At 33.1% G+C, this 23,504-nt stretch overlaps 3 protein-coding genes across 5 annotated transcripts; 1 reads left to right on the top strand and 2 right to left on the bottom strand.

Moving 5' to 3' along the window:
• Positions 656-3,039, top strand: LOC18596157 (transcription factor MYB26). Of its 2 annotated transcripts, XM_007024457.2 has the most exons (4): positions 656-972; positions 1,165-1,294; positions 1,500-2,356; positions 2,702-3,039. In XM_007024457.2, exons 1-3 carry the CDS (start codon positions 840-842, stop codon positions 2,308-2,310), a joined length of 1,074 nt encoding a protein of 357 aa, XP_007024519.2. In that variant the 5' UTR covers positions 656-839; the 3' UTR covers positions 2,311-2,356; positions 2,702-3,039. The 2 variants fall into 2 exon arrangements, with proteins under 2 accessions (XP_007024519.2, XP_017978197.1); XM_018122708.1 differs by lacking the exon at positions 2,702-3,039 and having other exon boundaries at positions 1,500-2,551.
• LOC18596156 lies at positions 4,588-6,326 on the bottom strand. The gene is made up of 3 exons (XM_018122563.1): positions 5,983-6,326; positions 5,488-5,581; positions 4,588-5,150 (listed from the first exon to the last, which is right to left on the bottom strand). The coding sequence occupies exons 1-3, from the start codon at positions 6,245-6,247 to the stop codon at positions 5,078-5,080; spliced, it is 432 nt and encodes a 143-aa protein (XP_017978052.1). The 5' UTR covers positions 6,248-6,326; the 3' UTR covers positions 4,588-5,077.
• On the bottom strand, positions 8,282-13,723 carry LOC18596155 (5'-nucleotidase SurE). 2 transcript variants are annotated; one of them, XM_007024455.2, is made up of 10 exons: positions 13,072-13,722; positions 12,561-12,655; positions 12,202-12,269; positions 12,069-12,112; positions 11,739-11,816; positions 11,490-11,643; positions 9,642-9,794; positions 9,383-9,487; positions 8,919-8,984; positions 8,282-8,753 (listed from the first exon to the last, which is right to left on the bottom strand). In XM_007024455.2, exons 1-10 carry the CDS (start codon positions 13,374-13,376, stop codon positions 8,655-8,657), a joined length of 1,167 nt encoding a protein of 388 aa, XP_007024517.2. In that variant the 5' UTR covers positions 13,377-13,722; the 3' UTR covers positions 8,282-8,654. The 2 variants fall into 2 exon arrangements, with proteins under 2 accessions (XP_007024517.2, XP_017979380.1); XM_018123891.1 differs by lacking the exon at positions 11,739-11,816 and having other exon boundaries at positions 13,072-13,723.

The raw sequence follows: 23,504 nt of genomic DNA, 5'->3' as shown, positions 1-23,504 counted from the left end.
ATGATGATAATAACAAGAATATGATGATGATACTCCATTTTCAACAGTTAAAAATCTACTTTTAGCAGAGAATAACAAAGCATCTGTGGTGGGACAGTTGTATAAACCTTGCTGTCAATTTGTAAAACAAAGAACATATTTTGCGAAGGTTTTCAGTCTGCAAACAGGGACTGTTTACTGTTGCAATGATCCAATCAAGACCCACACTATCACATCAAAACTTTCATACCATCACAACCGTCAGATCAGCTGACCTCATTATTATTTGATGTTGTTGTAATTATCAATCCTTCCGGTGAAGGTTAAATTTTTGAACCATTGCAACAATGGAATTGGCAGGTCAGAGATCAGAAAATTTTTCAGCCAGTTTCAAGTTTGATCGTACATGAAGTCGATAAGTCCAAAGTGGGACCTGTCAAAACAGGGGACCCACAAGCCTGCATGTGTGCCATGTGGACAAGGCAGCCCCATCTCTGAAAGAACAGAGAAAGGATCCCATTATAAGCCATACAGCCCTTACAGGTTAAGACTGCAGATTTTAGCCTTTTGCCCGCAAACCCTAACTGGGCCACCATGGTACAGCTCCCTACATTAAATTCACAGCCTCAGTGTACTCTGATCAGTTTCTCATATCACCCCCAGTTCAATGTTTTTCACATTTTCTTGTAAACCAACTCCTGGGGCTTAGGTCTTTGATCATATAGAAACACTACTCTCTCTCTCTCTCTCTCTCTCGCCCTTTTCTGATCTGCTTTTCTTTTTGACCTTTTGAATAAACAATTTTCAGCACTGATTCTGGCCTGCCATTGGCTGCAATATTGAGAGAGAGAGAGAGAGAGATGGGGCACCATTCCTGTTGCAACAAGCAGAAGGTGAAGAGAGGGCTATGGTCACCAGAGGAAGATGAGAAACTCATTAACTACATTACAACCTATGGCCATGGTTGTTGGAGCTCAGTCCCTAAACTTGCAGGTTCTTCCTCTCTCTCTCGATGGTTTCTTGACTCATAACCATAATTTTTTGGTTGTTTTTTACCATCATCTCCGTTGCTCTAGTTTCTCTAACCTTTTTTTCGCAGACTAACTGCAACTACCAACTACATTTGATGCCTGTTTATTATCTTTTTCAGCTTGTTAATCCTTTTTGGCTTGTTTTATGGTGCAGGCCTGCAGAGATGTGGAAAGAGCTGCAGATTAAGATGGATAAATTACCTCAGACCAGACTTAAAACGTGGGAGTTTCTCTCCACAAGAAGCAGCTCTCATCATTGAACTCCATAGTATTCTAGGCAACAGGTAGTTCAACTATTATAGACATGCTAAAATTATAATTTTGACTATTTTCCATCATCATTGTTACTAGTACTATGGAAATTGGTTAATTACCATCATCATAGTAATCATCAATGTCTCTTTTTTTTTTATGATCATTATATGTATCAGTATTTACACATTCGTACTTAGATCTTTCATTTTTCTTTTTTCACTTTCTCTCAAATAGATGGGCACAGATAGCAAAGCATCTACCGGGGAGAACAGATAATGAGGTGAAGAACTTTTGGAATTCAAGTATCAAGAAGAAGCTTATCTCTCATGATGTTCCACCTTTAGCATCTTTCGCTGATGTTCATAATTCTACTCCTCCAGAGGACGGTTTTATCTCTCTAAACGCAAACCCTAATTTGATCTTAAGTACTCAACAAGACCACCTCTACCTTTTCCCGGCAGCACCAGTACTACAAAGTTTTGGTCATGGAGATTTCAAGCCAAATTCGAACAATTACAATATCGATTTGGTTCATCATCATTTTCCAACTCCAATGCTCCCGCCCCCTTCAAATACATCTTCTTCCTTTGACCCAACATGGCCATTGCCGCCCTTTGTCCCTCAACATCTTGATCATCAAAACCAAGAAGACGTTCAAATTTTCAGCAATGAAGTAGTCCAAAATTTTGTTAGTGATAAGCTTATCAATCCAACCACTGCAGTAACTCCTTATGACCAACCGTTAATGGCCCCAACCGTGCCCAAACTCTGTGAAATCCTTGAAGGAAACATCTGCAGCTTGCCACAAGCATCTGTTTCACTAGAAAATATCGATCCAGTTTCCAGACTTTCATCGTCATGTTTTCCGTCAGCTGGTTCAACCTACCCACATGACATGCACGTGCCAACAAGCCAGATGGAGTACATGGATACCATCATCACGTCGCAGCTGCCATCATCTTCATCATCGTCATCCTTATCAGCATTATCCAGCGGACAATATGTTACAAACCCTAATCTTGCTTCAAGCAGCTGGGACCCCTAGGCATGGCGGATCACATCTTACATTATGTTGGGTTGGATTTAGCGAGGTATTGTCTACGGGCTCATTCCATACAAAGCAATTATTTTCTTTTAACATATATGCAGAACATATTAAGTTCAGGTCTTATGAGAGAAAATTAAAACCTAAATGTTACTAGTTTCAAATGTTCAGAATTATATATAATGCTGTCTGATGATGTTCCATAAATAAATGTAGGTTCTTAATTAATTTCACATGTTAATTACTCGTCGAAAATATATATATATATATATATATATATATATATTTGTATACCAGCTTATATATATAGTTTTCTCTAGTGAAGTTCTACTCTATATTTCTATATCATTTCCTCTATTATATAGCTTTCTCTTTCTCTCTCATTTTGTAGGTGGGGACATATAAAACAATGGAAAATTCATATTCATACATTTTATGTATGATTAATAGAAAGTTGTAGCAAGGTGACGGCACTAAAGATTAATGTGCAGACCAACATATTTAGTAGCTGGTAATGATATAGGGTCTTATGAGAGATTTCCATAATTTCCGTCGGAAGTTTCCGAAGCTATTTTAATTTTCATATATGCACTTTAATTTGGGATTGGGATGGGACAGCATGAAGGATTAAGTTGGAAGACGAACAAGTTACATGAATCAGACAAAAATATTACTACCTAGAATTATATCCTACTTTAAGTACCGTACTGCATGACTCTGATATAAATATTCTTTTAAAATAAATAAAGCAGACTTTTTATTCACCTTTTTCTATCCCAGATTAATCAACGTCGTAATCGTCGTCCAGGGATAACATTAAAGTTCTCAATATCCCTTAAGAATAACATCTTGGTTCCAACAAAATATAGATACTATATATTATATTACTAACATACTACTATATTTTATGTTCCCTGGAGACCCCTTCGTAAAGTTGGTAGTTGGTATAATTTTCAGCATTTAATCTTTTTCTACAATGCGTTGAGTAAAAAATAATTATTCTTAAATTAAATAGTATGGAAGATATATAATGTCTACATTACATATGTAGACAGGCGATGTTCCAATAGAATTTGAGTTGAGATTGAGAGGCACAGGCCCAGCTGCTAATTAATTAGTGTATGCGCCTGCATTTTCTTCCTCCTAATTAATTGGATAAAACTTTGAAGATAAATTTTTTTTTTCTTTTTGGGCCCATCGTAGCCAGGGGGCTGTTGTTTAAAGCCAAAATTCTGATAAACTAAGCATAATACGAGAAAATGTCATGATGAACAAGTTGGGTGAATGGAAGGGACTTTCAATTTTATAAAGTAAATGGCTGCAGGCTGAACAACGTAAAACAATGAGGACAAAACAAGCACGGGCCAACTTCCCGACTGATTCGGCATGTCATCAATGTTTGACACTTGACCAGTGGTTAGTTATCCGGAAATCGGGCTGGTTGGGGCCCAGAAGATATGCCCTTTCACTACACCCTAATGCTAATGACCCTTAACAGTAAACCACTAATATTAGATCATGATCCATGTCTGCTTTCTATGCTCGAAGACCACAACCTCAAGCAAATAAAGGAGAAAAAAAAATTAAGCAGCATTTGCTTTGCTTGCCTCTCGTGATGGAACCAGATGACTGCAATGTAATCTGTAAGGGGACTTCGTTTCCCCACTAGTACTACCGCCTGGAGGCCGCCTTCAAGGGCAATCACTTTCAGCCATTGGGGCATGCTTTGCTTCGGGTTGGACAACTGAGGAAGAAAGTATCTTGGTAATTAACACTATAAAAGTATGCTAGTTCCTGCTTAATTTATTGAGGAAATAACTCAAGAGTTCCATCCATATGGACCGGAGAACTGTTTGACGCAAGAGGCCATAAGGCCACCAGCTTTGTACACTTAACTTGCAAACTTGGGAAAAGATTTACCAAATGGAGTACAGCCTTATCTAGCTGATATCTCATATCTGGCCGTAATTGAACTCAGTATTTAGTACCACTTCCCACTGTACCGCAAGAAATCTATGATCCAGATGGCTACTAAGATTTGGCAAGAAATCCTGGGCATTTCGTCGTTTATCTATGAAATTTGAATATTGTCAGCTTTAGACACCATGCATGCTGATACTGAACCTTGCACTAGACCATGAGAACGAATACATACAGGAAAAAAATCTACACAGAAACATAATATATACTTACATTTTTTTTTTGAAAAGCAATAGATACTTACTTTATTCAGAGAACCGTAATAATATGCCAAATTAGATTATTAAGAGTTTACAATGGTAGAATATTGTTCCACGCTCATCATAAAACTTCATCCAAAGACTAACAAGCAGTTGCACTGTATGTATTAGGAAGAAAAGAGTTGGTACACATCCTTTTGGAATCAACAAACGCAATTTGTCCTTCCTAACACAATCTTTGATCTCTAAATCAGACTCAAAATTTCAATTGTTCTAAGCAGACAAACAGAGATCAAATCAAATGCAACTACACTTCCTGATAATGAACTACAACCATTTTCATAACTTTCTTAGTCAGTTAATTCTTGCAAACACTAATGTATTGAAAGACAATCTAATAGTCAACATATCAGATATCACTAAAAAAAACATCTATCTGAAGAAAGAACAATACTCCTCCAAGGTGTCACCAGGACAGGCAGAGCCAACAGAGTTGAGCAAAAGTGTTTTGAAATTGCTTAGTTGTACCACATTTCAGGGAGCATTGAAATTTGATTCTGATCAAAACATTACCAGTAAAAGAGATGTTAAGCAGTAATTCTCGAACGACCCTTTGCTATTCTTCGAGCAATGACTCGTCGGCCACCCTTTGTTGCCTTGCTGTCCATGAAAAAGAAAATAGTATTTGATTTCGCAGATCTACAGACTTCAATGAGTTTGAAAAGGAAAATTCATTTGAAAGGCCCCCCAAAAAAGTCCTTTCGTCATGTAGCCAGGAAGAGGGAACTGCTCTAAGGAAAGCCCCACTAAGATGTGGGTGGTAATTAGCCTAATCAAAAATAATTCTAGTCTTAACCAAAGCCACTGAACCAGCCATCCTGATTTTTCAAATGAAACTATATTTCAAACAAATTCACCAACTACAACGCCGATTTCGAGTCAGAGGAACTACCAAAAGTTAATGATTCACATTATAAGAGAAGAAAGAGAGCTATACCGAGCAAAATATCCATGAGTCCTTTTGCGCTTGATATGACTAGGCTGATATGTTCTTTTGGGGAATAAGAGCATTGGCTCGCTGGCTGAATCCACTGCAATAATACGTAAGAAACACAGTAACTGTAAACAGAACTCATAAAAGGGAGCAATCAAACCAGTTAACAAATTATCGACTAGACAGCCGATGTACCATTTAAAACATGCAATAACGGGTTGCAGGCAAAATCTAGAATCTGATGAACATCGGAATTAGTGCAATCATAAACTGTTGACACTGGAAAACAAATATTATTATCGACTAAAATAATGAATTTATTTTGGGGGGAGCAGCGGCATTCATTCTAGTTGCTGATGATTAAAAGGAAGTTAAACATAAAAAAAAAAATCAAAATTTCTTAAGAACTACTACTAAATACCAAGATTAAAAGCGGTAGAATTACTACAATGCCACTTAGTTTCAAAGCAATCAAAGAGAGAGAGAGAGAGAGAGTACCGTCCGGCAGGAAGAAGCGGAAAGAAGGGAGGCCAGTCGGATAGAGAAACCCTAAAGAGGAGACTTTAGAGAGGGAGTCGGCATCGTTTTGAGGAAAATGGAGAGAGGGTTGTGGCTTCAAGAGAGACGGGAAGAGCTGAGGAGTGATTTGGAAGCCTTGATTCGCAATTCGGTGGTTGGAAATCGGCTTCTGCTTGAGAAGCGGATTCGCTATCAGCCGGTTCATCAGCGACGCTCCGGTTCTAACAAGGGCTTTAGTCGCCATTATTTTTCTTCTGTTGAAGAACTGGCTTTTGCTAAACCCTAGAGAGTGGGATAGAAATGAGTGACGAATTGCAAAAGAGGAAGACAAGTTTGTTAATGGGTGTAGGGCCCAACTAATGTTGTCTAACAAGGCCCAAGTAGTTTACTGGGCCTTTTCCATAGAATTTCATTATGTACTTAATTTTGAAATTAATATGTTAGCATAAAAGAAGGTTAATAAATCATAAGCACCTTTTTACACTTTAAATTGATGTTCAAAAAGGGAAAATTTTGAAAAAAAAAAATTGAATAGATAGAGAAAGTTAGAGATAAGAGTACAAAAATTAGAAAAATGAAATTTGAAGTTGTAAGTAGTAGAACTTTTTTATAATCATACTTATAACTTGAAATTAAATACAAATTAACAATGGTTTGTAATATGTTTGGGGTCCGAGCACCATTTACCTAGAATTTTTTTTTCAAATAATTTCATTAATTTAAATCTTACCAATCACATTTACAATCGATGAATATAGCGATCCTATCGATTCAAATCATTTATACATTTATCAAGACAATCATAATAAAAGCCCCTTGATCCTTGATGTTCTAATTTAAGATTCAAGTCTTAACAATCACATTCATGTATAATATGAGGTGCTATAAGCATAATAATCTCACAAACTCAAATCATTGATATTTTTGTCAAGACAATTATAATCAATACCCCATGGATCCTCGATGTTCGCATCAAAGCAATCACAATCAAAACTCACTCTATGAGAGCGTGTGGTATGATGTAAGTAGAGAAGATTTTCTGCATTTTAATTTATTGTAATGTGCTTATAGTGTTTGGTTAGTAAAAAAAATACGAAAAAGTCTTCCCATTACAAAGTGATTGCAGTGAGCAAAGGGAACATCATTTTCTTCTCTCACCGAAGGGAAAGTTAAGTTATAATTTTTTTTCTCCCAAACAGTCCTCACCATAATCTAACCCTCTCTTTTATTCTTTTTTCAAAAACAATCTTCATACAAAATAGTGGTTTTACTAACAATATCAAGATCCACCGTCAAAATAAGCAGCTCCTTCTGGGGAAAAAAACGGCTAAAAAGCTTTATAAATGTCAACACTATCTATGTTCTTCTCTTTCTTGCCCAAAGCACTTTATGGTGTGTTTGGAAAGAGGATATGATCTTTTACTTTGCAGTGCAATAGCTTGAGTTATTTTTACTTTGCCGAGGGCAAAACAAAGTAAATCAATAAAAAGAAAAAACACTGCAATGTTCCGTTTTCAATACCCCTATTCGTTGCTTTTTTTTTTCTTTTATTTGATGTTTTCATTTTTTTTCTTATATTTTGATTCACCATTTTAAAAAATAATTTTATATTTTTTTACTTCAATCAATTTTTATAAAAGAAATGTAAACTTCAAAATTTATATTAAAAAGAAGAAAAGTACTTAATTGTATATTGATATATGTAAAGATAATTTTGTAAATTTATACTATATTTCCAATAAAATCCTTTCAAACCAAACACTACGATATAATCCCCTACCAATCACATTCTTTATGATATTACTTTCTCATGTTATTGCAAACGTTACAAAATTATTTTTTCAACAATCACATATCCAGTAATCACATTTTCAATAATCACATTTCTAACAAAATAACAAACACCACCCGTATGATCCATGCCTCACCAACGAAAATTAAAAGTCCACACCACGATAGAACATGTTCGAATATCAATTGTAATGATCTATATCCAAACACCATTAACCCAACAACAATTCGACCTTAAATCACGTGACTATTAAAACTTACACTCGTTACTAGTAATGATTAATTTAAATCTTTAAATATATCTTAACAATCACATAAGTAATTGGGGAAGCTTAACCATTGAGGTTGAGAGAGGTTTTGCTTAATGGCCAATAGTTAAAAGGTTAATTCAATACACTTGAAATCATCCCAAATAATTCAATAAATACAGTAAATGTGATGGCTTATGATAGTATTGCTCAATGATTAGTCAACCACAAAAGTAAATTGAAAAAATTGATTAATAATCATGAACACCATCTAAGAAATCAAAGAAGAAATTACATACAAATCCAAAGAACAAAAAATGAAAAAAGTGGTCAGGAAAAAAGAAACAACAACAATAATTTGGGGAAAGCACATGGTCATATCATTCAGACCAAGGCTATTTCCTTGTATCAAGACCTAGAGGAAACCAAGACAACCCCAAACCTGATGGTGTTTAGAACCCTTTATAAAAAATGGAAAGGGAAATACATAACAAAGAGGAGGGAAAAAAGAAATATCATAACAAAGCAGATCTCAATTGATGACTAAATGTATATCGCTCCTGTGGCTTTATACAAATGACTGATTAAGATTTTATGTTGGTACCCAAGGTTCTATTGCTCCCCATGAAGCGCACTGGAGATCCAATCTGATGCAGCCGTTTGAATGTCTGATTCCATTTGTGGAGAAAGTGATAGGGGAGTTACTGCAACCTATCATTTCAAGCAAAAATGAAAGAACCAAATCAACTGCTGTTTTATGGTGACATAAAAGGAACCATTTAATATTACATAGGTCAATTTCATGACCCTCACGAAAACGAAAATCAATCATTCAAAACCAATTTCAGGGAAAAAAACAATAGGGTTTCAACTTACAAATCCGCTATCGAGTGCCCTGAAATCCAAATCCTCATCTGTATCTTCCTGTTCTCTATCAACAAACTGCAAAATATATATACCCATATCAACAATCAACTATAATTACTCGTAACAAGATTAAAGTATACGTGGATAAGAAAAAAGATTGATGAAGAGCAAGCAAAAATTAGTATAAACAAAAAAAAAGGAAGCTTTTAAGCTTTTGAGATGCACATGCAACATGTATGAGACAACTAAATATTCCATTTAAGAGATTCCTAAGTAGGCAAACCCTGATTCTATGGAAATGTTCAAATATATTATTGAAATAAGAAAAAATTTTAAAATATAATATTTATTTAGAAAAGAAGATGATAAGAAAAGGATTTCTCGTTCTTGGTTTCACCAACTACAAGAGCAATAAAAATCGGGATTTATGGCAATTAATAACTTCTAGATTTCTTAGATGGAATTTTCAATACCTCCAATCGAAAGTACTTTTTCACTTTCTTGGTATCAGATTTAGCAGCCCCAACAGATTCTATCTCCACGTTCTTCCTTTGTGTGGTCAAGCGGCGAGCAGCACCCTGTGGAAACATATGCATACATTATCAAGAGTGAAGAGTGACAAAGATACTGATCCTACAATTTAAGAGATTAATATAAAGAATGCAGACATGTATAAGGGGGTTGAGGAAGGGGAGTGAATGATGCAATCTTGTTCAATAAAAAGAAACTTACAGCAGCTGATGCATCTCGGCTAAGCTGTGCAAGTTGGATACCAAGGCTTTGTTGATTAGACATGAAATGTGCAGCAGAAGGATGCCGATTAGCTGAAACAGCTTGCCAACTTGGAGCAGATCTCCAAAAACTTTGCTTGGTCAATTTAAAACCCTGTCACATATGAATAAGCAAAAATATATGAAGAGACCAGATAAAGTTACGTGCCGAAAATAACTACACATAACAGTGGGCGGAGCATGCAGCTGATGTAATGAAACAATAGATTGTGCTCGAAGAAAGATAAGGAATATAGAGCTAAACAGTTTTGATAAAATAATCTGATAAAACAGATATAGCATCAAAGTAAAAGGTCATTAAATGGATCAGCTCTTAGAACAAACAACATGTTCAAAAAAAAAAAAAGGCAAGAATTAGTTGATGCAGTTGCCAGATAGAGTTATCCCACAAGAACAAAAATAAGCAGGAAAAAATTAGCAGTAGAAAGATCATAACTGAAGGCAACATAGCAGATCAATTGTGTATGAAGCATCAGCCATCAAGAACAATTTATGAAGTCAAATAGGGACTCATGTTCCATTAGCATAATTTATGTGTGAAACATTAAAAAGAAACAAAAAGGCACAGCTACAGAGGTTATCTAAAGGAGTAACACTGAACAGATCAAAAATTTTAGTCCGAATTATGTGTGACAAGACACAATGACATGTGTGAAATTTTATCAAACTTCAAAAGCCATTCTTTTGTGTCTAGTTGGACACAACTTGGATTCAAATATTTGAGTAACTATGCTGGTTGGAACTTGGATTGTCGAAATGTACTTTTATATAGAACATCCAACCACCATAAGGAAGCTTCCTTCCAAGGGTGATTTAAAGCTTTCCCCTGTTCAAAGAAGCTTCCATTCAAAAGTAGCAAAATTGGATGTTTTCTACTTGAAGCTTCACATAATCAATTTTCCAAAAATTTTTCTGCCAAATCACTTGGGGTGCAGATCTTTTAAGAGGGACATTGCATCAGGGAAATTTCCATTTCATCAATAAAGAGCATGACTTGAAACTTCCTACCAGATCATATATTATCATGATGCTTTCTAAGGATTTTAATTCTCTTAAAGAAGACAAGGCATGAACCTTGTATAATAACCTCTAAAAATGCTGCTTTTAGGCACATCCAACTCTTTGACATGACTAAAAGCAATGAAACTTCACCCATCCATAACAATTTAGGAAGTAAATCATATCTCACTCAAATCTCTGCATCTAAGAAAATTAAAAGAAGAGATAGAGAGCTTCGAAAAGTTCCAAAAGGGACATTTATGAAAACAATTCCAAGATTACCTAATAATTTGAACCTGATATGACTATATGAGAGTTCCCACACATTCATGCTATAGCCTACAAACAAACAAATGAATACGAATAGATGAGCAGATTGATTGCTCTACTAAGGCGTAAGCAAGGATCTTCCACATTAGCTCTAACAAAAGATCGTTTTTATGATGATAGTGACCTCATATATTTTGCCTCTCCTAACATAAGAAGCACAACAGACAGTTTAAAAACAGGAACACTCAATACCCACCCTAGAAAATTATTGTCACCATCAGCTACAATGAATTGTCTAACAGAATCCAATTGGCTTTTAAACAGTTGTATATAACAAGATTTCATGAGGGCATGACAAGGAAGCAATTATATGCAAATATTCATCATCAGTTGATATCCACAATTTAAAGACCAAAACCACTATCATATCTCATTTAAAACATGATAGACATCAGTACACATCACATAAAAGTTATCACAATCTTATTTTATTAATGTCCTTAAACTAAGGAATCCAAACCTTGTTTGCTGAAGGAGAAGTAGGGATTTCTATACTTAGAAAGCAACTTTTAGGGAAAACACCCTTTTCAATATCTCTGATGGCTGCATTGATTAAAGGTAAACAAACAGCAACTGCATCCTTAAAATCACTTTCTTGGCTTTCTTCCCTCTTCCTGCAATAGTATCCAACATTCAAAAGAACATTCAATTATGAAAGTGAAAAGAAAATAGTAGAACCTAATCCCCATAAAACAGGATTGTAAGTCACCAGTTCAGTGATATTGACAAAGAGGGTACACCACAAATTAATGCTTCTCTAGCGCCAGCCACAACACCTGAGTAAAACCTGGTATATTACACATTATAAATACACTTGGCATCCAAACACGAGCAAAAAAGATTATCGGTAAACTAACAAGATCTAAAAACCATAACACATGCATGAAGACATGCAAAGCTTTATCATCAGCAGATAAAGCTTCAAAGGAAAACTTATAGTATCTTTTATAAATATCAATTAAAAGGGCACTAGTCCCACCTGTTAAAATCAAAGCAAAATTCAATTGGTATTATTGTGCAGGCATGTTCAAAGACTTACATGTGATGACCACAGCTTGATCCCCGATTAATTCCACTAATTACCTGGAAATTTACATCACATACAGTAGTCAATAAATGCTTAAAACCAAACTTATGTTTTTAATTCATTGATTAGAGGATGAATGCCTAACCAGTAGAGGCTTTGACCATGAGAATAGTGCCCCAGACAAGGCTAAGGAGACGCAATCCACAGTAGTCCCTGAAAGCATAGAATCATGATTGAAGCCAATTATGAATTATAACTCAATCCACATCAAATTTACACAAGCTTGCAGACATATATTCACATGAGCATCTGAAAAAGGTAACAAATAACAGTCAGAAAAAAAAATTAAAAGCCAAATTTCCATCATATAAAAAAATGATGGTTCTTAGTTCTGACACACTATACTTGGCTTACTATAATAGTGTGGTTTCATATCCCAACTCAACAAATACTTATAACTTGCCCGAAAAAATTGAATAACATTAATGCAAAATCCAATCACACCTGATACTTCATAAGCTGTGGCGCCATCAATTTCGGCTGGAGTAACAGCAATTGTTTCTCGGAGAGTTACTGAATGACCCGAAACAGATTTGTCCCTGAAGCAATCCATTCAGAAGCTAATAAATCACAACAAATTACCAGATTTACTTGCCAAAATGTTAGAAATTAAATATTTTTAGACTAAATGTCCAAATTAATATAATTAAAAAAAAGCAGAACAATCATAATTCGATATAAGCGACATTTCCAAAAGAAAAAAAGAGTTAAAAAGAATTATGAAGAAAGAAAATTTGCATATTTGCCAATTCTGATATCAAGACCAACTAAAAAGAACATAACCAAATTTGCTAAACGATTAAAAAATAAGAGAGACCCGCATATCCTGGTAAATAAACAATGAGAAGCAAACCAAAAAATAAAAATTGGGGAGAACCCAGATGAGCAAATGCAAAAATTACGACGAAACAAAAAAGAAATCAGAAAATTTGAGAAATTTCAAGGAAAGACCCACGATTGAGGAGCGCAAACATGGACATTGTAGAGGCCTAAACGGACCAAAGCTTGAACGAGATAAACAAGGCCAAGGGAGTCAATCCCTTCCCCGTTGGTAAGCAAAACGACAGGCTTGGAGCTGTCGTTACCATCAGCAGCGTCTTCATTACAAGTAGAAGTAGATGGCTCAGTAGAATCAGCAGCAGAATCATCCTTTTGTTGTTCATTGTTGTTGTTTCCTCCTTTTCTGCTAAGGAGAACTTCTTGCAGATTGTTAACCAAACCAGGAGGTAACATGTTCTTCTTCACAGAAGTAGTCGTCATATTTATTTCATTAAGAATGATTGAATCAAAACCCTAAACAAGAGAGCCAAAAGAGAGAGATAACAATAAATGAGAAAAGGAAAATTTGCTGCAAAAAGGAATCGGAATGGATAGATAAATAAGAGAGAGAGAGAGTTGGATAGACCGGGTCTACCGGGAGACCGAGAAAGAGAGAGAGAGAGAGAGAGTGATTTTAAGACGGTGAAAAAGCTTTTGAAGACAGAGAGAGAGAGAGAGAGAGAGAGGACTTTTTGATACGAGAGGAATAATAATTAAGAAGGGGAGGGGGAAGATGGAATGGAACACTGTTGTCTAAATGGAGGATGTGGTTTTTTTTTTTTCCCCACTGTTTTTCCTTTTTCTTTCTCTTTGCCTGACACTGCTTTTACTTTACAACTAGTTCGAGATTGGTCTTAAAAACATGGTACCAAATCATGTTATGTTTCCAGCTTAAATTTGCAGAGCAAACAGCAATTCTGCACCATACAAAAAATATATATAATATATATAACATAATTAAAATAATTAAAATTGTACCAAAAATATCTATATAACTTTAATGTAAAACATTATATACTTAATTAATAATATATATATATACATACATACAGTAGAATACGCTGTTGTTTTTATGGACTATATTTTCTTTTTCTTTTTTCTGTTTTTTCTTGTGGGTACCTTGATTGATTTCCAAGGCTGCCCCTTGATCCGTTTCATGATGTGGGTATTTGGTACATGAAGTGAGAGGAGAGGCATGCTATTGGGGTACTTGAGAGACCGTATCATACCCAAACATTTAATATCATTAAATTTTCATATTTAAATCACAATGAAAGCAAGCATATGTCGTTTAGTACTTGTGTTATTGTACCATACACCACTCATATGACTAATTCTTACATAATTTGTCTAATTTATGACATTTATAGGATTACTTTAGATTTTAATATTTGGGTTCAGATCTCTAATTCTTAACTATATATATATATATATACACTTTTTTATCATAAAATAATATTTATGATGTTTGAACTTAACACATAATTGATTATAAGAAGATTTCAATTTTGAAACTTTTTTAACATTAGTATGTCAATTTTCTTTCAAGATCTAAGAAATCAACTAACAATAAAATAGATTTTATTAGGGACAAGAGCAGAAAAGTTTTTTTCACTTACATTGACCTTGACAAATCAAGATACTGTCAAGAAAAAAAATTAAAATAAATAATATCTATGTAAAATAATTTAACAACGTTCATGACCTTGAATAACATTTGGGCAGCCCATGAAGTCGTGGCAGCCACTTTTTTGATAAAAATAGAATTGAAGTTGCGATCTCCACGTTTCCTTCATAAAGGTACACGTTTAGAAGAGATGAGCCATGAAACAAGAGTCAAAATTATATATTCCCATTGGTTGGAATTTTGGGAACTCTTTTTTTTTTTTTTTTAATCCCCTAATTTGTTCATATTATTATGCACCCATTTGTAATGATTTTGGGTATCGCCAACTTGATAAAATACTAAACCAAGTTTTCTCATGAATCGTGTTAATTTGTGTAACTGCATTTCTCAAAAATTTAAGACGAAAAAAGGATTCAATTAACACTATTTAAATTATATTATGTTTTCTAATATGTAAGATGACAGATGAATAATGAATAAATGAACTTGTATATAAATTAAAATACAAGAAATTCATGAAAAAGGTGAAATTTTCAAGATTCAAACACCATATATGTTACAATGTTCCAATTTTAATTAAGGAATTACAAAATCAAATGTATATATAAAAACAAAACCTTAAAGATAGATTACTCCATTGTAACCGCTAGTAATTAATTCATGAAATCTCCAACAAGTTTCTCTCCATTTTTCTTATCACCCCCGAAACGTACAATATCATCGGCAGTTGTCGGCAGCCAAAGAAATGTCACAACAGTGGCAGCATAGTTCAACACGTATGATTAAATGAATCATCACTGTGTTGGTTGCGTTTCAAAATCAATTCTTAATAATTGTTACATATGTCTATATGTAAGTGCTAAAATTGAACTTCAAACAGACCCATACATATCCAGTGATCAGTTCCTGACCTCTTGCACCAATACTCTAAAGGGCAGCATCTAACATCATTATATATGTTGGTCCCTTGTACAAGTAATACTATATTAATGTAAGTAGGAAGTTGGTTTATTCAAAGTGGCTCCAAATCTTGAAATCTTGCCCCATAATTCACTTTGAAAGGAACGGTTTTGTTTGTTTTTGTTTTCTTTCATATGATTTGATTTCTCAACATGAATTCATGTTTTTTCCTGTTAGTGTTTGTCATATATAATTAGAACTGCTCTTATAATTAATTTGTTGGCTAATGTCTCAAAATTTGGAGTTATTCAACAATAATTATATATTCACTATATTTCTAATGAGCATCTAATAGTGTCAACGTTTGGGAAACAAGCCACGAGCTCATAATGAAATACGCAGATAGCTAGAATATTGGAGAGAGACACGGAATGGGGGCGTGGGACACCTGACAAGAAAGAAGGGATCAGACGAAGCATCATCAACGGAGAGAAGGGGACTACTGATCAGCTTTTTACGTGAAAGCAGCTGCTTTAACTACAATTTTTTATATATAGTTGGGTTAACTTTTAATGATAGGTAGCATGTTCCCCCCATTTTCTTTTCTTTGAAAAATATCAAGTCAAAAAGTCTCTCGTTTGGTGACTGCTAACTCCATCTGGCTTAAATAATTAAGAGGACATCAGCAACAGTCGCAACCTTGGATCTACTTCAATCTCTACACTTTTCTTTTTTTCAATAATGTGTAAGTAATTTGACAACTCAGTGGTACTCAATTACGTTATCCAAGACTCCACAAATCAGAGTTGTTTAAGTATCGAATATATTACTTGGCCCTCTTATAAGATCCACTTTTACAAGTAACTTCATTAACTGCAATGGCGTAGGAAACTTAAACACTGAATACTTTGGTTTTTTTTGGGGAAAAGTTATGCTTTAACCATGAAATTAATGATTAGCTTAAAAGGTAAATTACATTATCAAATTAATGAAATTTCTGCAGTAATTTCTACTTCTAAACAAATTTTCAAGGGTGATACGTATGGCCTTAAAAGATTGTAACAGCAGTGGCCCCAAAAGGATGATTGGATCCTAGACAACCCTGCAAAGAAAAAATGAACTATATACCAAGTTTAGACAATTTCTGTTTGATCAGGTTAATGTCTTGTACGAAGGCGTTTTAGAAAATACTAGCCTTACTTAGTAATGTACATATTGAGGAAAGTGATAAAGTATTATATGTCTATTTTTATAATGGAGGCTGAATGTCGTGAAGATGCTCCAATTGAAGAGATAGAGAAGAATAGTGCACGTGCATAATACAACTGGAAATTGAACAGGGTCTCACTGTCATGTTCTTGCCTGGATCGAAGAGCTTTTGAGAAAGCAGGAGTATATGCCAGGAGAGCAGCGGCACTAGCATTAGGGCGCTCGGCAACTGTCCCTTGGATCTTAATGGAACATGAGTCGTCGTTTGATTCTATGGACCTCCAAAGGTTAAAACGAAGGAGGGAGTGTGATGGAGGAATATATTATTAATTATTATTATATAAATCTCGCATAAGAAATACTAAAAAAATAAATTTTTCTTTTTATTTAATTTACGTGCACTAGAATTTTAGGTTAGTAATTATGTTTTATTTAAGTATAAAACACTTATTTTATTTAAAAATGTTATTAACTACTATAATTGTATTAAACAACTAAAGTAGAATTTTATTAGAATTTGAGCTGTCACACTATAAATAGCATAATTAGCCTTAGTTACTATACAATCAAGTTGGGAATAAATAAAGCATATTTTCTTACATAAATTGTGCTTATTTTCTTTAAACTCTTTCTAAAAGAACAAGAGTTTCTAATATCTTTGGTTTGCCTTTGACTAATTTTCACCTTAATGAGATTTTTAATGTTCACCTTGGTGGGGTTTTCTAATCGCGCCAATATTAGTGTCTTTACGACGCCTTTACGTTTGAGTTCTCGATATATTTTATCTCATGTTCTGATTTTGTTGCGATCTTCCCTTTCTCGTTGAAGTTTGAGATTTTTTCACCAAATAGAGGCATACTTATTCAATTTAATTGCAATAAACTTTACACGTTTTTCATCGGGAATATCTTTGAGTTCAAAAACTCTTTTCAATGTGTAGAGCCAGTCAAAAAGTTATCAAGGTGAAACCTTCATTCAAACTCAGGGATATCTACATTGATTCCTAAATCTCTATTAGCAGCAGTTCTTAGGCAACTTATAGGTACTTCTTCATCAAAAGACAACAGTTCTTAGGCGACGTATAAATACTTCTTCATCAAAAGACGATTCTTGATAAAAAGGGTTGGTATTATCCTCTCATCATTGGAGTTACTGTTGTTGATTTGACCAGTATTTCTTCTTGCGAGTTGTTCTTGCAATTCTTGAACTTGGAGACATAGTTCCTCAATCTCTATGTCATAAACAATTCTTTAATGATTTTGATGTCTTGGCTCATTTTGTTAGCTAAAGAATATTTTCTTGAATAAATAGTGCTTATTTTCTCTGGACTCTTTTCAAAAGAGTAAGAGGTTTTAGTATATTTAGTTTGCTAACCAATATGGGAGTTTGACTATTTTTCACCTTAGTGGGGTTTCTAACCTTACCAAGATTGATATTCACCTAAGTGACATTTTCTATTCTCTCTAATATTGGTGTATTCATGATGCTTTAGTGTCAGTTTAGTATTAGAGTGGGAGGATCATTGTTCATTATGTAATTCGGGTTCTTGTCGCTATTGGGTTTCGACTCCCCTTGTTCGGGTAATTTTATCTTTTTTATTGTTTTTATAGTTACATCATCATCTTTTTTTCTGCGTCACCACATCGCCATCACCATGTTATCACCATATCATCACTGTCATAAATTGTCGTTCCTCATTTGAGCCAACATGCTGCCAAAACGCTAAAATGCTTGTCAATAAATGATCACGAGATTAAGATTGGGAAATTACGTCTTCAAATTCAAAAATTATAAGAGCAACTCATAAAACGTGCTGCTACTCAAATCAACAATAATAGCTCTAATGATGAAAAGGATAATACCAGCCCTTTTCCATCAAGAATCTTCCTCTGATGAAGAAGTATCTACACATCACCTAAGAGTTACTACTATTAGAGATTTGGGAATTAAGGTCAACATTGTTGAGTTTGAAGAAAAACTTCACCTTAATGACTTCCTTGACTGGCTTTACATAGTGAAAAGAGTTTTTGAGCTCAAAGATGTTCTTGATGAAAATCGTGTAAAACTTGTTGCAATTAAATTGAAGAAGTATGCCCCTATATGGTGAGAAAATCTTAAACGACAATGAGAAAGAGAAAGTCGCAACAAGATCAAAATATGGGATAAGAAGATGCATCGGGAAATTAGAACACAGAGAAGACATGGAGTTTGAAAACGATTCTTTTTTCTCCAATCTAGGGAGAATGATGCAAAAGTATATTATTAGATTATTATTATCTAATAAAATTCTCCTTTTATTTAACTTACTTGCACTAGGACTTTAGGCTAGTTATATTCTATTTAGGAATAACATACCTATTTTATTTAAATCTCTTGTTAACTACTCTAATTGTATTTGATAACTAAAAGTAGAGTTTTATTAAAATTTGAGGCTATTACACTATAAATAGCACCCTTATGCTTAATTATTATACAATTAAGTTGAGAATAAATTAAGAATGTTTTCTTGAATAAATAGTGCATATTTTCTCTAGACTCTTTTTAAAAGAGTAAGAAATTCTAGTATCTTTAGTTTGACCAACCAAAGTGAGAGTTTGACTATTTTTCACTTTAGTGGGGTTTCAAACCTAGTCAAGATTAATGTTCACTAAATAGGGTTTTTTAACCTTGCCAATTTGGTGTCTTCACGACACCCCAACGTCAGAGTGTAGTAACATTTAGTAAATACTAGAGGTGACCAACTTGGTTGTGGAAAATATGATTGCAAAAAATAAAGAATTTAAATATCTGTGTGTGTGTGTGATTTTTCACATTGTTTCAATGATTGGACAATGATGAATATGTTATATTTTCTCATTGGATAGACTTTTCCTTTTTGTTCTTCTCAAAAAAATAGTGCTCAGTGCTCCACATTATCCATGTTTTTCAAGACTTTTCAGATTTTTTTCTCTAATTTTCTAAGCTTAGATTGTCTTCACTCTTCTGTTAATAAAAACCCACATGTTAAATCCAATGTCTACATTTTTTTTTTTCATTTTGGCTTGGCAAAGTAGTTTGAAATTTCCATGGGAGAAAGGATGATTTTACATTGAGTTTTTTGGTTCTGCAATCCTGCTACTATGCTTTATGTTAAGAATTTTAGTTACTGGTTATGTAGGGGATTAGAAACTTTTGATTTCATATGATTTGATGTGAACATCAAATTCAAAATGTTGCATGGGTTTATTTATATGAATGTTTAGGGCGTGAATAGAGTTTTTTATATGTATGACATCTAATCAATTAATTATTGATCTCCACAAACTTTGGAGAAATTTGCATTGATGTCATGTTTCAGTTATATTACAGATATGGTGCCTATTATCATTTGAGTTAAGTGAAGCTTATAAATTTGTGTTTTCAAGGTGCAATTGGCAAAGGTTTAGACCAAACAAAGTGTGTTGTATCTTGTTAATGACTTGATTAATCATGTAGCATAAAAGTTGCTTTAAATGATCTTATCTTGAAAGAACAATATGCAAAAACTCTATCCGTAAGGTATAATCAAGATATAAAGCTTAGAATTGACGACTAATTATTAGGGGTGAGCAAAACCAATCCAAACCAATTACCCACCCAAACTAGATGTGATTTGAGTAAAATGGTTCGGTCTAATTAATCCATTAGATCAATTGGTCCAATTGATTTTTTGGTCAGTTCTCGATTTTAAAATTTTTGGATCAATCCACCCAAAAAACCAAACTAATTTTTTATATATTTATATATAGTCATATATATAATATTTTTTATATATTAAGAAGAATTGATAGTAAACTTAATTAATAATATATTTAAAATATATTAGGGTATTGTATGTACGTATGCAAATCATAATCATAGTAATTTAATATTAGTTATATATATATTTTTATTTATAAATCTGTATTAATATGAAATTACAAGTTATATATTTTAAATGATATAAGTTATATGTTAATATTATAATATATGATAGTAAATATCTTACATATTAATATGTTATAATTATTACACCTTAGTAATGTTTCGTAACATAAAATGGTATGAATATATATATATATATAATTGTATAAATAAATTATATATACATATACATAAGCATTATTATGATTTATAATAAACTTTATTTATATGATTATATTTAATAACTTTATAGTTATCACCTTAGATTTTATAACATATTGTTTATAGTTCGTTATTATTTATACAAACTTTGATATAAAACATTATAACATATAAATTATGTTATTAATTATATATATATATATAATAAAGTCATATATTATATATACACATATTTAATTTATACATAAGCATTACTATAACTTATAATAGACTTTATTTATATAATTATATAAAACATTTTAACATAAAATTTGTATCATTAATTATATATATAATAATGTAATATATTATCTATATACATATATTTAATTTATACATAAGCATTACTATAGCTTATAATAAACTTTATTTATATGATTACGTTTTATAAGTTTATTAGCTCTCACCTTAGATTTCATAACATATTGTTTATAATTAGTTATTATTTATACAAACTTTGATATAAAATATTATAACATATAAGTTATATTATTAATTTCATATATATATATATAATTATGGATGAAGTTTATAAGTTTTGATATTATAATTTGTAAAAAAAAAAGGTGATAAAGTTTTGGTCCATTGGTTCAAAACTTAACCAACTAAACTAATTCTATGTTTGGTTCGGTTTGGTCTTTTATTATATTTGGTCAGTTTTTTAAAAATAATTGATCCATTTGGTCCTTAGGTATGGTGGACCAAACCACCGAATCCACCCATTTGCTTACTCCTACTAATTATACACCTTGCCTTCAATTTAGTTTATTTCCATTTTCTAATCTTGTGCTTCAATTTTATAGCATGCTCGGGCTTCAGTTGAAATTGGTTCTTCAGATTGTCTTAATGTGCAATTGGAAGAAACAATGAAGTTGCCAAAAAATGTAGTGGTGAGTTTTATTCCCTTTCTTGGTATGTTCTTTTGGTAGATATGATTTAGGTGCAGTTAAGAAACTTCCTCTTTCACCTCACGTAACAGCTATTGTATCTTTGAATTACTCATTTAAACTTTAACACTTTCCTGACCGTTGGTTTCATCTAAAAACTATGAACTAAGAAGGTGGCTCGCCCTTACAACTTTCTTTCACAGTTTGTTAATTAATGTAGTACCAAACCAATGTGATTGGTTTAAATAGGATGCTCAATGTGATTGATTCATTAATTAATGCAATACTAAAGAGATTTGCTAAGGATTTAATATACTATTTATAATAATATTTTTGTATTAAATGCAATGATTGATAGTTAATGTGATGATTTTCAATGTATTAAAAGAAGATATCTATACCTCTATATTAAAGGAAGCAGCGAAGGCTTCCCAAAAGTCAACAAGTGGCACCCGTTAGGTTAGACACGTGACTTTTGAAGATGATTTTAAATGTGGTTTTGAGTTGGACAATTAGCCATTTAAGTAGTGTTTTGAGGTGGCTTTTAACTTAGAAGGAACTTAGGCAAGCTGCATAAAAGTGTTTTCAGGTGTTTAGTGCAAGCTACATGCCCGGATCATTTTAATGGACATTTGAAGAAGGTTTTGTGGGGTTTGGTATGCTTTTGACATGCAATCAACTTAGGTAGGCTGCATGGCCACATCATTTTGTACTTGCCTTAGGGTTTTTTCTTACCCGCCTCATTTCTTCCTTCTTGTCCTGTGTTTTTTCTGTCTTTCCACAGTGATGTGAGAGTTTTGAGTTTATGGGGATTTGGACACAACGGCTCTGGTTTGTACAACCGGTAGACATAGCTTGCCTGAATTCAGTGTCTTATTTTGCTTTTTCGATCGTCTTTTCAATGTCAATAATGGGTCTTTAATTGTCCTTGCGAGGTTATTTAGGGGGTTTTAGATGTTTATTGTGACATTTTCACTCCTTGGTTTTCTTCTTCTTTCTATTTGCATTCTTTTCCTTTTACTATTTGTGCTTTTATGTGTTCCTGTGTTTATCGCTTCAATTTCACCTTTTAGGGTCTAGAACTGTTTGTCTCTTTTGAGTTGTTCCAAATTTCTTGTATTTACTTTGTTTCTGACCTTGTTTTGTTATTAGTTATAGGTTTTATTTCTTTTTTTGCTTCTCTATTTGTGCTTGAGGAAATTGGTTTAGCCCAAAGGATTCATAGGGTTATAATGAAATGAAATTTCTTTATTTTCTACATTAAAATGGATTTTATTTGTTTGTTTGTTTTTTCTTTTTGGATTTTCTTTGTCCTTATTGTTCGTGCATTTTTATGGATTGTGCCTTATATATTTTTCATCTTTAATGTTTGCTCTGTCTATAGACGATAATTATGCTTTTCAATATTATTATGGTTATTTTGCATATTAAACCGGGATTTTCTTTCTTTTTAATTTTTGTTGTATCTTTCATGTCTTTTATAATTGATTATTATCCTTTTGATGTTCTATGTCTGTACAAGCTTCAAACTCTTATTGATAATTTTCAATAATCCAATTTAGAGCTTTTTATATAACTAAGTATTTGAAAAGTTATTGCATGTTCAAGGACATGCATTGATGTAATACTAATAGCTTGATTTCGCTGAGTAGATATGTAAAACCCGACCTTAAATTATATGTGATATATCATTCACATGCTTTGGATAGCATGTTTGTATATTGAATTGCCCCGGAAAACAAGTTAAATGACTATATTGCCCCTAATGGTACGTTTCAGTCAAATAAGTCTTGAACTAGTTTAAACAGAGAATCGAGGATGAAT

Source organism: Theobroma cacao, chromosome 6, assembly GCF_000208745.1.
Source record: "Theobroma cacao cultivar B97-61/B2 chromosome 6, Criollo_cocoa_genome_V2, whole genome shotgun sequence".
Lineage (NCBI taxonomy): Eukaryota > Viridiplantae > Streptophyta > Magnoliopsida > Malvales > Malvaceae > Theobroma > Theobroma cacao.
The sequence above is the reverse complement of the archived record's forward strand: the minus strand, read 5'-3'. Positions and strand labels throughout refer to the sequence as shown.